Consider the following 16,334-nt stretch of genomic DNA (forward strand, 5'->3'; position numbering starts at 1 on the left):
ATCCACCGTTGGTGCCTCTTCGTCTTTCCAGGTCATTATTGCTAGTGATTTGGCATAGGACAATGCTGTGCTCCATACAAACTTCCGCTGCATGGGTCGTGTGCATGGGACTTCATCTGGATCTTTGGGTAATTGCGCATTGTCCGGGATATGATAAATCATCTCTAGCATGGCTAATTTCCTCAGATATTGGATACTTCTCTCCATGGTGGTCCAAATGCCTGTTTGACATAAAACATCTTCCTTAAAGGGGTACCTTTCCTTCTCGCTTAACTGGAGTTGCCTCCAGAGGCTGATGGCTTGTGTCCCTTTTCCAATTGCCTTTTGAATGCCACCTTCCCTGGCAAGCGATCCCAGCTGCTTGGCTTCCCTACTTTCTAATTCCAGGCTACTAGCCCCATTGTCCCAGCATCGGAGCAGCCAGGTGATAATGTGCTCACCTATGCGGCGGCAAAATCTTTTCGCATATCCTGCAGGTCACTCAGGGATAGGGACCAGGTTATTACCTTTGGTTCTGCCTCTTCCTCCTGTTCCTGTGATGACCCTGGCTCATCTTCATCCTTTACTAAGCAAACTGATTTTTTTGTATATATCTTCTTCTGTATGGGGGCAACTGATTCTGGTGCTGGTTGGTTTCTCTGGTTCAGTTGCAGTACCGATCGCCAGGGTTTGGGTAACCGCAGTGCCTGTTGCCAGGGATGGAGGGACTGCAGTGGCCATTGCCAGGGTTTGGGTAGCCGCAGTGCCTGTCGCCTTGTTGTTAGATCCAGAGACCTTCTCTTCCCCTTGAGGGTACTGAGTGGTGTTGAACAGGGCTCGATAAGCATGGGCCAGGCCCCAGCACGTTGCAGTGATTTGTGTGTCTCTCGAGTTGCCAGGGTGACAGCATACTTTCTCCAAATATTTTACTAGTTCTTCTGGATTCTGCACTTGTTCAGGGGTGAAGTTCCAAAACACTGGAGGTACTCACTGTCCTAGGTACTTGCCCATACTACCCCACGCACCCTGCTACTCATCATTATCCAGCCTCAGGGCAGATCTCTGGGCGATCTTCTTAAATAGTTGTTTAGCCTGAAACAAGACCTGAACCACATTCAGGAACACGCTAGTTCCTAGCAGTAGGACCATGCTGGTCTCAGCATCCCAAGGATATTGAAATTTTTCAAAATTCTCAAACGCCATTTTAACTAGACTGGAGGAGAAGGGAAAGGGGAGGAAAGGTGTCTCGCCCGTAGATTGGCTCTCGAAGGAGGAAAGGTAAAGGGTGTAATTATTAATAGTTTCCCACAGATGGCTCCCGAAGTGTAGAGGTGACGACAATGCTGAGTGCAAATACTGGATTAGTCCCACGACCGATAATTTTATCATACCATAAGCCAGTGTTACACAATACATCAAAGCAAAAACCTTAATCCACCTCCCACAGATGATAAGCAGCAGCACAGGGACTACATATAGCAAGTGAGGTGATACATAACAGAACTTTAAAAGCGAGAGCAACAACTCTAGGAACACATAAATCAGCATAGTGACTAGTGAGTATTAGACCAGTATAATGAATGCTTTTAACAAATTTGTTTTAAGATGCTCTGGTCAGCTTTGTCATTATCTCAACCCTTCGTGCCCCTCGTTGGGCGCCAAAAAGGACTGTCGTGGTTTAACCCCAGCCGGCAACTAAGCACCACGCAGCTGCTCACTCACTCCCCCCCACCCAGTGGGATGGGGGAGAGAATCGGGGAAAAAAAAGTAAAACTCGTGGGTTGAGATAAGAACAGTTTAATAGAACAGAAAGGAAGAAACTAATAATCATAGTAATAACAATAATAAAATGACAACAGCAATAATAAAAGGATTGGAATATACAAAACAAGCGATGCACAATGCAATTGCTCACTACCCGCCGACCAACGCCCAGTTAGTTCCCAAGCAGCGATCCCTCCCAGGCCAACTCCCCCCAGTTTATATACTAGACGTGATGTCACATGGTATGGAATACCCCCTTGGCCAGTTTGGGTCAGGTGCCCTGGCTGTGTCCTCTCCCAACTTCTTGTGCCCCTCCTGCCTTCTCGCTGACTGGGCATGAGAAGCTGAAAAATCCTTGACTTTAGACTAAACATTACTTAGCAACAACTGAAAACATCAGTGTGTTATCAACATTCTTCTCATACTGAACCCAAAACATAGCACTGTACCAGCTACTAGGAAGACAATTAACTCTATCCCAGCTGAAACCACAACACATGTGTAACTTGTCTTTGTATTTTAATTTAAAAAGGTGTTCAGCTATACTTGTGTTATGTTTCGTTAAGAATAGTTTCCAATGAAGGGGAAAAAAATTGTGCTGTGTTGGATGTGTGCTAGGGAGTAATTTTGAACTGACGTTATTACAGGGCAGATTATATAGTTGTTTTGTTCCCTTGTACTTTCCTTACTAGCTTCACTGTAATGCTAGTAAAAGCATTTTAGTATTTGAGGTATGTGAATTGAAAGATGATGCATTTGAGTGGTAATATGGGAAGGGATTGCATGTTGCTTCCAATATCTGACAGTCCTGTCTTAGTGAAGATAGTTGAGGCAGAGGGTGCCACAGCTTCCTTTAGTTCCTTGTCATTTTGCTGTAGTCTCCTTTTATGGTTCTATCCTGGTGCTTTTTTGCTATGATGTATGTATTCCTTCTATCTAAACATAATATTGATAGCAATAACTTTAATTTTTTTCCTGCTTTGAAATTTAAAATAAAGGTGTATTTTCTTGGCTGTGTCCACTAGTTACTTTGCTAAAGGATTCCTTTGGAAGTATGACATTTTGGTCACTGTTTGTGTGGAACATTTTTATGAAAATTTTGTTTAATAAGAATGTACTAAACAGATTTTTCTGTTTCAGAAGACTGGCATTTTTCATTATGGAAGCGTATGTTAGCTCATTATTTAAGACAGCTACATAAAACAGAGTTTAGAATTTAGGGTGAGTTCAATGCAGTATAAATCAGTTTTTCTAATTACAGTATTTTAGAGTGTGAGATATTGTTGATCATGTTGATAATTTTAGCTATTCTTACACTCTTTTCTTTCACAGCCCCATGACTTTGACGAATGCAGATTTGATATTAGTGTAAATGATAGTGTTTGGTACGTCCGAGCTCAGGACCCAGACCACAGACAACAGTGGGTAGATGCAATAGAACAACACAAGGTATGTTGGTTTTTTATTTCCTTTCTCACTCCCTCATTAGATCTGGTGGTGCTTGTGGAGAGTTGTAAGTTTCACTGTACAGTCATTAAAGTACTCAAGGTATTTATGATAGATAAAAGCTGCAAGATTGAAGCAGTGTGTTAAATATGTTCCAAAGGAATTGATTTGCTTATCCTTCGTATATAAGAGTTTAGAGAACTAGGAGCTAACAACTGTGAACCTTTCTTGAGCTCTAGCTTGAAAAAGAAAAAGCTTGCATTATGTTTGAGTGACTTTTTAATGGTTTTGTCCATCTTCTTTCACTGATTATTGAATTGGTTCTTATCTAGATGTCCTAGATGTTAAACTTGTTAGTCTTAGAGTCCATTCTCCTAGGTTATCATTCTGGTTTTTAGGCTCATCTCTTTCATCACTTGGCTGCTTTTACTGTATCTGATTACTGGCTTTTGTCTCCTTGTCTTTTAAGGCCCTACTGTTCATCAGCATTTTGGTTCAGCTTCATTGATCTATGCCTTATCTCTTCCAACGAACTCTGTTACTTTCATTTTACCTAAAGGGCTTGAAGGTCAGGTATTTTTAAAGTATGTAGCACACAAAACATCTGTTATGTTTTCAGATACAAGATAGGTACTGCTCCAAGGTGTTGAGTTTAACTACAATACCTGGCACAATGCAACTTCTGCATCTGGGTTATACAGGTGGAATCATAGAATATATCAAGTTGGAAGGGACCCATAAGGATCATCGAGTCCAACTCCCCGCAGGACTACCTAACACTAAACCATATGACTAAGAGCGTCATCCAGATGCTCCTTGAACTCTGACAAGCTTGGTGCTGTGACCACTTCCCTGGGGAGCCAGTTCCAGTGACCAACCACCCTCTCAGTGAAGAACCTTTTCCTAATGTCCAATCTGAACTTCCCCTGACACTCTTCATTCCATTTCCTTGTGTCCTATTGCTGGTCACCAGAGAGAGGAGATCAACACCTCCCTGTTGTGGTTTAACCCCAGCCAGCAACTAAGCACCACGCAGCCGCTCACTCACTTCCCCCCACACCCAGTGGGATGGGGGAGAAAATCAGGAAAAGAAGTAAAACTCCTGGGTTGAGATAAGAACGGTTTAATAGAACAGAAAAGAAGAAACTAATAATGGTAATAACACTAATAAAATGACAATAGTAATAATAAAAGGATTAGAATATACAAGTGATGCACAATGCAATTGCTCACCACCTGCTGATCGACGCCCAGTTAGTCCCCGAGTGGTGATCCCCCCACCCCCACTCCCCCCAGTTTATATACTAGGCATGATGTCACATGGTATGGAATACCCCTGTCCGGGTTTCAGCTGGGATAGAGTTAATTGTTGTCTTCCTAGTAGCTGGTACAGTGCTATGTTTTTGAGTTCAGTATGCGAAGAATGTTGATAACACTGATGTTTTCAGTTGTTGCTAAGTAGTGTTTAGTCTAAAGTCAAGGATTTTTCAGCTTCTCATGCCCAGTCAGCGAGAAAGCTGGAGGGGCATGAGAAGTTAGCACAGGACACAGCCAGGGCAGCTGACCCAAAGTGGCCAAGTAGGTATTCCATACCATGTGATGTCACATCTAGTATATAAACTGGGGGGAGTGGGGGCAGGGGATCGCCGCTCGGGGACTAGCTGGGTGTCGATTGGCGGGTGGTGAGCAATTGCACTGCGCATCATTTGTACATTCCAATTCTTTTATTATTACTGTTGTCATTTTATTAGTATTATCATTATTAGTTTCTTCTTTTCTGTTCTATTAAACCGTTCTTATCTCAACCCAGGAGTTTTACTTCTTTTCCTGATTTTCTCCCCCATCCCACTGGGTGTGGGGGGAGTGAGTGAGCAGCTGTGTGGTGCTTAGTTGCTGGCTGGGGTTAAACCACAACAACCCCCTTGGCCACTTTGGGTCAGCTGCCCTGGCTGTGTCCTGTGCCAACTTCTTGTGCCCCTCCAGCCTTCTTGTTGGCTGGGCATGAGAAGCTGAAAAATCCTTGACTTGAGACTACACATTCCTTAGCAACAACTGAAAACATCAGTGTTATCAACATTCTTTGCATACTGAACTCAAAACATAGCACTGTACCCGCTACTAGGAAGACAATTAACTCTATCCTAGCTGAAACAAGGACACTCCCCCTCTGCTGCCCCCCTTGAGGAAGTTGTAGTCTGCGATGAGGTCACCCCTCAGCCTTCTCTTCTTCAAGCTGAACAAACCAAGTGACCTCAGCCACTCCTCATAAGTCTTGCCCTTGAGACCTTTCACCATCTTGGTCACCCTCCTCTGGACATACTCTAATAGTTTGATGTGCTTCTTATATTGAGGTACCCAAAACTGCACACAGTACTTGAGGTGGGGTCGCACCAGTGCAGTATAGAGGGGGACAATCAACTCCCTTGACCAGCTAGCTATGCTGTGCTTGATGCACCCCAGGACCCGGTTGGCCCTTGTTGCTGCCAGGGCACACTGTTGACTCATATTCAGCTTGCCATCAACCCAAACCCCCAGATGTCTTTCTGCAGGGCTGTTCTCCAGCCTCTCGTCCCCCAATTTGTATGTATAACCAGGCTTACCCCGTCCCAGGTGCAGAATCTGGCACTTGCTCTTGTTAAATTTCATATGGTTGGTGATTGCCCATCTCTCTGTAAGGCTCCTCTACCCTTGAGGGAGTCCACAGCTCCTTCTAATTTAGTATCACTGGCAAACTTACTTAAAGTACATTTGATTCCTGCATCCAGATCATTTATAAAAACACTAAAGAGCACTGGCCCTAAAATTGAGCACTGGCCCTAAAATTGAGCCCTGGGGAGCCCTGCTGGTGACTGGCTACCAGCCTGATGTAACCCCATTTACTATAACTCTTTGAGCCCGACCTGTCAGCCAATTGTTCATCCAACGTATTATGGACTTGCTTAGCTGTGTGCTTGATATTTTGTCCAGAAGGATACTGTGAGAGACAGTATCAAAAGCTTTGCTAAAATCCAAAACCACCACATCTACTGGCTTCCCTAGGTCAACTAGATGGGTGACCTTGTCATAAAAGGAAGTTAAGTTAGTTAAGCAGGACTTTGCCCTCATGAACCCGTGTTGGCTATGACCAATGGTAGTGTTGTCTCTCAAGTGTTTTTCAGTAACTCCCAGAATAACCCTCTCCATAATTTTACCAGGCACTGAAGTGAGACTGACAGGCCTGTTATTACCAGGGTCTTCCTTCTTACCCTTCTTGAAAATTGGGACAACATTTGCCAGCTTCCAGTTGACTGGGACCTCTCCAGACTCCCAAGACCATTGAAAAATAATGGAGAGAGGTCCTGCAGTGACATCAGCTAGCTCTTTTAGTGCCCTAGGATGAATCCCATCAGGCCCCATAGACTTATGCACATCCAGCTGGAGCAGCAAGTCTTGAACAAGTTCAGGGTCAGCTGGGAGTTTATCATCTCCCCAGTCATGGTCTTCCAACACAGGGCTCCGGGGGTCCCAGGGCCCATCATCGGTTTTGAAGGCAGAGGTGAAGAAGGCATTAAATGTCTCCGCTTTGTCTACGTCCTTATTTGTGAGGTGACTGACCTCATCAAGCAACGGACCAATGTTATCTCTGATCCTCCTTTTGCTGTTAACGTATTTTAAAAAGCCCTTTTTGTTGTCCTTCACAGTACTGGCCAACTTGAACTGTAATCAAGCTTTAGCTGCACAAATTTTCTCCCTACAGTGGCAAACAGCGTCTCTGTAGTCCTCCCATGTTGCCTGTCCTTGCTTCCGATGTCCATACACTTTCTTTTTCCACCTAAGTTCTAGAAGGAGATCCCTTCTCATCCAAGTCGGCCTTCTGCCCCGCTTGCTTGACTTCTGACACTTTGGAATGGCCTGCTCCTGTGCTCTTAAGAGATGGCTCTTAAAAAGTGACCAGCATTCATGGACCCCAATACCTTCAAAAGCAGATTCCCAGGGGACCTTACTAACTAGCTCCTTCAGCAGCCCAAAATCTGCTCTCCCCATATCCAGGGTTGAAGTTTTGCTGGAAGTTTTTCTCCTATTGCCAACGATTTGAAACTCAACTACTTTGTGGTCACTGTGACCAAGACAGCCACCAATCACCACTTTGCCCACGAGTCCCTCTCTGTGTACAAGCAACAAATCTAGGAGGGCACCTTTCCTAGTTGGCTCCCTTAGTACCTGCACCAAGAAGTTTGTCCTGGTTTCAGCTGGGATAGAGTTAACTGTCTTCCTAGTAGCTGGTATGGTGCTATGTTTTGAGTTCAGTATGCGAAGAATGTTGATAACACTGATGTCTTCAGTTGTTGCTCAGTAGTTGACTAAAGTCAAGGATTTTTCAGCTTCTCATGCCCAGCCAGCGAGAAAGCTGGAGGGGCACAAGAAGTTGGCACAGGACACAGCCAGGGCACCTGACCCAAACTGGCCAAAGGTGTATTCCATACCATGTGACGTCCCATCCAGTATAGGAACGGGGAAGTGGGGGCAGGGATTCGCCGCTCGGGGGACTGGCTGGGTGTCGGTCGGCGGGTGGTGAGCAATTGCACTGCGCATCATTTGTGCATTCCAATCCTTTCATTATTGCTGTTGTCATTTTATTAGTGTTATCATTATCATTATTAGTTTCTTCTTTTCTGTTCTATCAAACCGTTCTTATCTCAACCCACGAGTTTTGCTTCTTTTCCCGATTTTCTCCCCCATCCCACTGGGTGTGGGGGGAGTGAGTGAGCGGCTGCGTGGTGTTTAGTTGCTGGCTGGGGTTAAACCACGACAAAGTTATCTTCAGTGTGCTTCAGGAATTTCCTGGATCTGTTTGTGTCTGCTGTATGATATTCCCAGTTGATGTCTGGGAAGTTAAAAATCACCCATAAGGACAAGGGCAGCTGATCTAGAGATATCCCTTAATTCCTTGTAGAATAATTCATCGGTGTTACAGGAAAACAAAGTAAAATAGATATCCAAGTAGGTACATATTTTTACCTTGAGCTTCTTGAAATATTGCTTATGTAAGTACTATATGTAATTAGGAATTTTCACCTTTTATTGGACAATCCTTACAATAAGCAGTAGATGCTCTTAAATTTAAAGTGCTGTCTTTTGATAATAGTCCTCTAAAAAGAAATTCATCTCAATTAGAATATTAGTCCTTTTATAGCTTGGTATTTTGCTTTAACTTTGATGCAGAGGTAACGTTAAAACATACAAAATTAAGTTTCAAAACCAGGATTCTTTTCTGTAGTCTAGTGAAAAAATACAAAGTTAATCATGGAGTGTCTTTGAGACAAAAATACTGCAATTTGTTACTCTTGCAGTACCTCAGAAATGCTTCAAGAGGATGTACGAAACAAGTTGCTGGATTACACATCTGTAGAGCTGGCATTTCAAAAACTGTTTTACAGGCATGAGGGTCTTCAGGCATGGGGTGATGGGGATGTGGAACTTGATAACCCTGGGCTGAAATTCAGACTAGGTTTGGTGAATGATTTAGCTAGTGAATTGCAGAACTTAACTGGAAGTCTAGCTAAGCAGAAATGCAGTCTGGGTCATTGCATGCTACCATGAAGGAATGAATGAGGAAAATACCCATATCCTGTTCTGGAACTCGGCATGACCTCTGTTTTAGGGTGGTTTCGAGGATTCCCGAGAAGGCGAACACACACACACTGACTATAAGGGGAAAAAGCAAGCATTTATTAACTACAGATGTGCGTTATGCTAAGGGTATCTTGTAAAGCAAATTAACATACCGACCCGAGGACTGTGAGGAAGATGGAACATCTGTACATTCTTGTGCAGTCTTGCGCCGCGAGCTCAGCCCAGCAATCAGTAGGTGTCAGCTTTATGTGGGCATCCCCACGGAGGCAACGGTGGCCTCACCATACACCAGCCCAATGCTCTTCAGAAAAATCCCGGTATTTATACATTTGCAGAGGAACGGGTTTCGGCACACGTGGCCAGCGGGTGCCAAAACACGCCTCGATTGTAACATAGGGAGCCTATGACGCATGTGCTCACTGGCCAGGCGCGCTGCACGAGCCATAGCCACCCTGTCTATTGGTTCATGGGCTTTGTACATGCGGCATATTGTCATCATCCAGCAGTCACGCGCCAATCATGCACACATCTGTGCTGTGCAGCAGCCTGCTGCCCGTCCTCCCCCAGTATTGCTCAGCTCTCTTATCTCTGTGGTCAGCATTCCAAGCAACAGGCAACAAACCATTCATTTTCTGTGCTGACTGCGTTTTCCTCAGCTATCTACCTCTCCCCCAGTGTTCATCCACGGACCAAAATCCCATCTTTTAACCCATCCGTATACAACCTCAAAGGGGAGTTTTTCTCACGCTGTTCTTTTCCTTCTTCTAAGGCTGTCCTTAACTGTTGCTGAGTTCTGAGCTGGCAATTTTATGGAACCACCTATTTATAATATGGAAGTATTGAGTGGTAATAGTTTAGATTTTGCCATTGTACATGTAAATTTGGAATTGTTTTTCTGTGTCACTTGTAAAAAAAAAAAAAAAAAATCTTGCATGCATCACCACTGAATTTTCTTCTCCTGCTTTACTGCCCAGCCACTATCATGAGGTATCTGTTTGCTTTGGTTTTTCTGTCTGGTATTATTGGTAAACTTAAGTCATCTTATTCAACCTCCTTTTCAGATCATTAATGAGTGTTGAGGAGCATGAGTTCTAGCATTCCAAAAATGACCTCCTTTTGTGGAGAAGCCTGATTAATTATGCAGTTTTTCCACTTTAAAAAAAGGCTTCTTTTAATATTGATTTTGGTTTGGACAGTTTAAACTTTCATACTTTGAAAGAATTTGGTGGTTCTTAAAAAATAATAATAATTTGTACCCGATCTCTGTCTTCACATTTGAGTGGAATGAGAGGTTTCTTGGATAATTCCACTGGAGGTGCATCTGTTCCTACTAACTGTTCTTGCTAAAATGCATAGGAATCTGAACACCAGAAGCCTTGGAAAAGTGCTGTATGCACATAAATAGGTGTTTGATGTAATTAAACATAAACCAGAAATGTCTAAATCCGGTTTTCAGTCTGATTATCATTAATCTTTCTTAGAGAAAGTGTCTCCAAATGTCTTGTTTCAATAAGATATTTTCCAAATTGGGTGGTTAGTGCTATGTTTTCCTATAATTTATATACATCTTTCTGGGAAAAAAATGTACTGCTTCTTAATAACATTGATAGGATCTGAAAAATATATTTTCTTGGAGGCTGGAAATTCATCCCATTTTTCATTGAATTTGTACGAAGGACACTTCAATGATCCTTAATTTTAAGTAAATTTTTACCAGTCCTTTAATTTTTCTTCAGCTCTTGTGGAAGCTTTAGATATAAACACTTGATTGAGAATAGAAGTTGGACTTCTATGAGGCAAAATATCCTGTTTCACTGAAAAACTCAGATTTTTATCTGCTTACTCTGAAATTTTCTAAAGGAATATTCCTGGTCAGATTACCATAACTCAAGCAAAAGTTCCTTGACAAGCTATTGTTATCAGATAAAAATTGTTTTTGTTTCAGAACTAGGTTCTTGAACTGATACTTAATAATTTGAATAAAACTGAGAGAGGGAACTGTTTCCTGTACTAAGCAGTCATTTTGATTAACTTGAGTCTATTGCTATATAAAGTACTGGGTTTATTTTGTTTTTTAAGCTCTTTGCTTGAGTGGGTAGGTAGTTCTAGTAGGCTGCTTAAGCTGTTTGCTAACAAAAGTATGTTTGAGAATTACTGTAGCATATCACAAGGTGGTTTATCTTTAGAGTATGAAAGACTGAAACTTTGACTTTTTCATTGTGCTCTGAACAGAGAAAACACTGGTTTAAAATGAACTTTGTATTAAAATTGAGTATGAGCAGACTTAGAAAAACTTACTGCTTAGCAACACCAACGAGTAGCTGGTAGCTGAGAAATGTAAAACATCTAATGTTCAAGCATAAAAAATGTTAGAATTTGCTGCTCTATTATTATCATTGCATTAGTCTTTTCTTGCATTGAGGTTCTTAAATGCTGACCAGATTAAATATCTCAAGTACAGCTTCTAAAATGCTTATTAATCTCCCTGAACTGAAGGAGGGTGTGGTGGGTTGATCTTGACAGGATGCCAGGTGCCCACCAATCTGCTCTATCACTCTCCCTCCTCAACTGGACAGGGGAGAGAAAATATGATGAAAGGCTTGTGGGTTGAGATAAGGACAGGGAGATCACTCAGCAGTTACCATCATGGGCAAAACAGACTTGACTTGGGGAAATTAATTTATTGCCAATCAAAAGTCAGAGTAGGATAATGAGAAATAATAAAAAAAAAATCTTAAAACACCTTCCACCCACCCCTCCCTTCTTCCTGGGCTCAACTTCACTCCCGATTTTCTCTACCTCCTTCCCCCCCACCCCAGCGGTGCAGGGGGACGGGGAATGGGGATTGCGGTCAGTTCATTACGTTTTGTCTCGGCTGCTCCTTCCTCCTCACTCTCTTCCTCTGCTCCAGTGTGGAGTCCAACCCATGGGAGACAGTCCTCCACAAACTGCTCCAGCATGGGTCCCCCATGGGGGTCACAAGTCCTGCCAGAAGACCTGCTCCAGTATGGGCTTCCCTCCATGGGGCCACAGATACTGCCAGGAGCCTGCTCTGGCATGGCATCCTCCGTGGGCTGCAGAGTGGATATCTGCTCCACCATGGACCTCCATAGGCTGCACGGGGACAACCTGCCTCACCATGGTCTTCACCACAGGCTGCAGGGGAGTCTCTGCTCTGGCGCCTGGAGCACCTCCTCCCCCTCCTTCTTCACTGACTTTGGTGCTTGCAGAGTTGTTTCTTTCACGTATTCTCACTCCTCTCTTCTGGCTGCTGTTGCACAGCAATTTTTTCCCCTTAAATATGTTATCACAGAGGTGCTACCACTGTTGCTGATTGGCTCAGCCTTGGCCAGCGGCAAGTCTGTGTTGTGGTTTAACCCCAGCTGGTAACTATGTACCACGCAGCCGCTCACTCACTCCTCCCCCACCCAGTGGGATGGGGGAGAGAATCAGAAAAAAAGTAGAACGTGTGGGTTGAGAAAAAGACAGTTTAATAGAACAGAAAGGAAGAAACTAATAATGATAGTAATAACAATAATAAAATGACAATAATAATAATAAAAGAATTGGAATATACAAAACAAGTGATGCACAATGCAATTGCTCACTACCTGCCGACCAACGCCCAGTTAGTTCCCAAGCAGTGATCCCTCCCAGGCCAACTCCCCCCAGTTTATATACTAGACGTGATGTCACATGGTATGGAATACCCCCTTGGCCAGTTTGGGTCAGGTGCCCTGGCTGTGTCCCCTCCCAACTTCTTGTGCCCCTCCAGCCTTCTTGCTGGCTGGGCATGAGAAGCTGAAGAATCCTTGACTTAGTCTAAACATTACTTAGCAACAACTGAAAACATCAGTGTGTTATCAACATTCTTCTCATACCTAGCTCAAAACATAGCACTGTACCAGCTACTAGGAAGACAATTAACTCTATCCCAGCTGAAACCAGGACAGTCTGTCTTGGAGCTAGCTGGCATTGGCTCTATCGGACATGGGAGAAGTTTCTGGCATCTTCTCATGGAAGCCACCCCTGTAGCCCCCCTGCTTCCAAAACATTGCCACTCAAACCCAATACAGAGGGAAAAGTCTAAGACAGTGATACGACTATCGAGGCAAATGAGGAAATAGTTTGCATGTAACCAGGAGTCCTTTCTTCTATGTTTCATTAAACATACTGAGCAGATATTTATCTGTAAAAAATCTGTTTGTAAGGGTGTATTTCGTTAGGAAGCTTTGCTGTTCTCCTACCCTAACAGATAGTCAAGTCTAGGATGGCTGATGACCTTTATCTTAGATGGATCTAATGGCAGTGTATATTGCTGAGGAACTCAAAGCTCCTGGTCTCTACTGTGGTGTCGTGGTTTAATCCCAGCCGGTAACTAACCACCACACAGCTGCTCACTCACCTCCCTCACAGCGGGATGGGGGAGAGAATCAGAAGGGTAAAAGTGAGAAAACTCATGGCCTGAGATAAAGACAGTTTAATAGGTAAAGCAAAAGCTGCGCATGCAAGCAAAGCAAAACAAGCAATTCATTCACTAATTCCCATCAGCAGGCGGGTGTTCAGCCATCTCCAGGAAAGCAGGGCTCCATCACACATAACAGTTACTTGGGAAGACAAACGCCATAACTCCGAACGTCCCCCTCTTCCTTCTCCTTCCCCCAGCTTTATATACTGAGCATGATGTCATATGGTCTGGAATATCCCTTTGGTCAGTTGGGGTCAGCTGTCCCAGCTGTGTCCCCTCCCAACTTCTTGTGCACCCCCAGCCTCCTCGCTGGTGGGGTGGTGTGAGAAGCAGAAAAGGCCTTGACTCTGTGTAAGCACTGCTCAGCAGTAACAAAAACATCTTGGCATTATCAACGCTGTTTCCAGCACAAATCCAAAACATAGCCCCATACTAGCTACTATGAAGAAAATTAACTCTATCCCAGCCAAAACCAGCACATGTGGTTTGAAAATGGAGTATGGAATTTCTAACCTAAGATTAGAGAAACCAACTTAAATGTTGTTAGTTCTGTGCGGTGAGAAACTGCGAGGAAAATGTCTGGTTTTACATGTAGAGGACATGGACTTCTGCAGTATGTAACTTCTAATAAATAAAATTAATGTGTTCTATGTAGTATGAATAAACAAGATTTACTTTTTCATTGAAGTAGAAAGTCATTTCTTTACATGTATTAAACTTACCAAAAGTTTTCATTCTTTACCCTCCACTCTGGTAGAGTTGATATGTTAACTTATAAACTTGCATTGCTTCCCAAAGGTATAGATGAGGGGGTGAATTGCTGTTTGTTGTGAGAAGTATCTGGATAAATAAACTTATTTCTAGCAAATGAACTTAAATGTTTTTTTTAACTCTTGAAATTCAGATAATGATTTTTTGTAACATTGATCTAACACTAGAGTTGAAAACTTGCTGAGAATGTTTAGAAAAGAATGTTTCATGAGAAACTCTGCATCAACTTATGTTTGTCCTATTTTGTTCCATCTTAGTTTAAAGTTTTCCACACAGATTCTGTATGTGTTTGTTATTGACTTTGTGACTCTTCAGCAAAATAAATTGACAGTGTTTTAAGTCTTGGATTTTCAAAATCTTGTGTTTATCAGATGGAATACTGTTTTAAGTCTTGTTGAGCTTCTTACATTTCCTGTCGTGTGTGTGTAGTGGTTTAAGCCCAGCCAGCAACAAAGCACCGTGGGGCCACTTGCTCACTCCTCCCCCTGGTGGGATGGGGAGGAGAAAATATAACAAAAGGCTTGTGGGTCGAGAGAAGGACAGGGTTAGATTACTCAGCAATTACAGTCACAAGCAAAACAGACTCGACTCAGGAAAATTAATTTAATTTATTACAGTCAAAGTCAGAGTAGGGTAATAAGAAATAAAACCAAATCTTAAAACACCTTCCCCCCACCCCTCCCTTCTTCCCAGGCTCAACTCCACTCCTGGTTTTCTCTACCTCCTCCCCCCACAGGGGGATGGGGAATGGGGGTTGTGGTCAGTTCATCACGCTGTTTCTGCAGCTCCTTCCTTCTCACACTCTTCCCCTGCTCCAGCATGGGGTCCCTCCCACAGGAGACAGTCCTCCACAAACTTCTCTGGTATTGGCCTTTCCCATGGGCTGCAGTCCTTCAGGAGCAGACTGCTCCAGCGTGGGCTTTCCCATGGAGTCACGGCCTTCTTTGGGTGCAGCCACCTGCTCCAGCGTGGGGTCTTCCACAGGCTGTAGCAGGGCATGTACTCCACCATTACCCTCTATGGGCTGCAGGAGGACAGCCTGCCATCTTACCACGGGCTGCAGGGGAATCAATTCCTCTGGTGCACCTCCTCCCCCTCCTTCACTGACCTTGGTATCTGCATAGGTGTTTCTCTCACATCCCACTCCCCTCTCTGCTGCAGGTTTTCCCTTCTTAAATATGTTATCCCAGAGGCGCTACCATCATCGCTGATTGGGTCGGCCTTAGCCAGAGGTGTGTCCGACTTGGAGCCAGGGAAGCTTCTAGCAGCTTCTCACAGGAGCCACCCCTGTAGCCACTCCCCCACTACCAAAACCCTACCACACAAACCCAATACAGTGTGTAAAACTGGAAAAGATCTTTCTCCAGAGGGATATCTATATATCAAATAATTTTGGCATGTAAGGAGTAGATAGGTTCCCTTTTTCATTTTGAAGTGATGATATACAAGGTGGTTATATCTAGAGCCAGAGGCATGAATTTCAAAGCCTGACTGTGAAAGGCATTCTTGTGTGGCTACCTTGAAAGAGCAAAGACTGCATTGTTTTTAGTGTTGATTGGACACTGGGAGAGGAGTCAGCTGCTTAGAATAAGGGTTATAGAGAAAAATCAGGAAGAGTAAAACTTATAAAATATTGTCTCTTTTCTAGCAACTTTTTTCCCCAAATAGCTTGGGGGGAGGGGATGTGGTAGCCTCAGCAGGTCAAAGATAGTTTAGCTTGTAAGTAATTATAATTTTGTGAGATTCTTAATATAGTTTAACTTGGTTCTTTTTTAGAAATTATCAGTTGTCAAAACAAACTCAGTAAGACACTTTATATCCTAATTTTTTGTATTGCTTTAAGTATGGATCTAGTTAAGATGGTGAAGAACCAAAAAGTTGCATTTGGCAGGCTAATAAAGTCAAATTTAGCTATAAGTATTGAAACAGTTGATTTACTTTCTTTGTTAAACACTGATACATTTCCAAACAAGTAAATTAGATTTGGGACATTTCGTTTTGAAAAGATTCTTTCCTGAATGTGGATCCTAGCTCATAGATTCATTTGGAAAACTGCAGAGCAAACTTTAAACAGCTCAATTTTGATTGCAATTAATAAGGGTGCTTTAGAATATTGTTGTGAAAAAAATTATCAGCTTGAAATTTTTACAAAATGCTTGTTAACCATCTAAAATGTGCGTGGGGGGGTCCACCTAACCTAAAAAAAAAAAAAAAATTGACTGTTTACTTATGCACAAAGTACTAAGAGTCATTAATTTCACTCTTAAGGTCATCTGCATGTTTTGTTTTCTCT

The 16,334-nt window shown here is 43.0% G+C and overlaps 1 protein-coding gene across 6 annotated transcripts in view; it reads left to right on the forward strand.

Annotated features, from left to right (window-relative positions):
• Positions 1-16,334, forward strand: part of LOC128136127 (ceramide transfer protein-like) — a 153,412-nt gene that overhangs the window by 67,689 nt on the left and 69,389 nt on the right. For 5 of the 6 annotated variants that reach the window (XM_052775280.1, XM_052775281.1, XM_052775283.1 and 2 more), the window contains exon 3: positions 3,076-3,192. The exons of the other annotated variant lie outside the window; for it this stretch is intronic. In XM_052775280.1, coding sequence (XP_052631240.1) covers positions 3,076-3,192 — 117 coding nt within the window. The remainder of the gene's footprint in view (positions 1-3,075; positions 3,193-16,334) is intronic. 6 annotated transcript variants of the gene reach the window in all.

This window comes from Harpia harpyja, chromosome W (assembly GCF_026419915.1).
Source record: "Harpia harpyja isolate bHarHar1 chromosome W, bHarHar1 primary haplotype, whole genome shotgun sequence".
Classification (NCBI taxonomy): Eukaryota; Metazoa; Chordata; class Aves; order Accipitriformes; family Accipitridae; genus Harpia; species Harpia harpyja.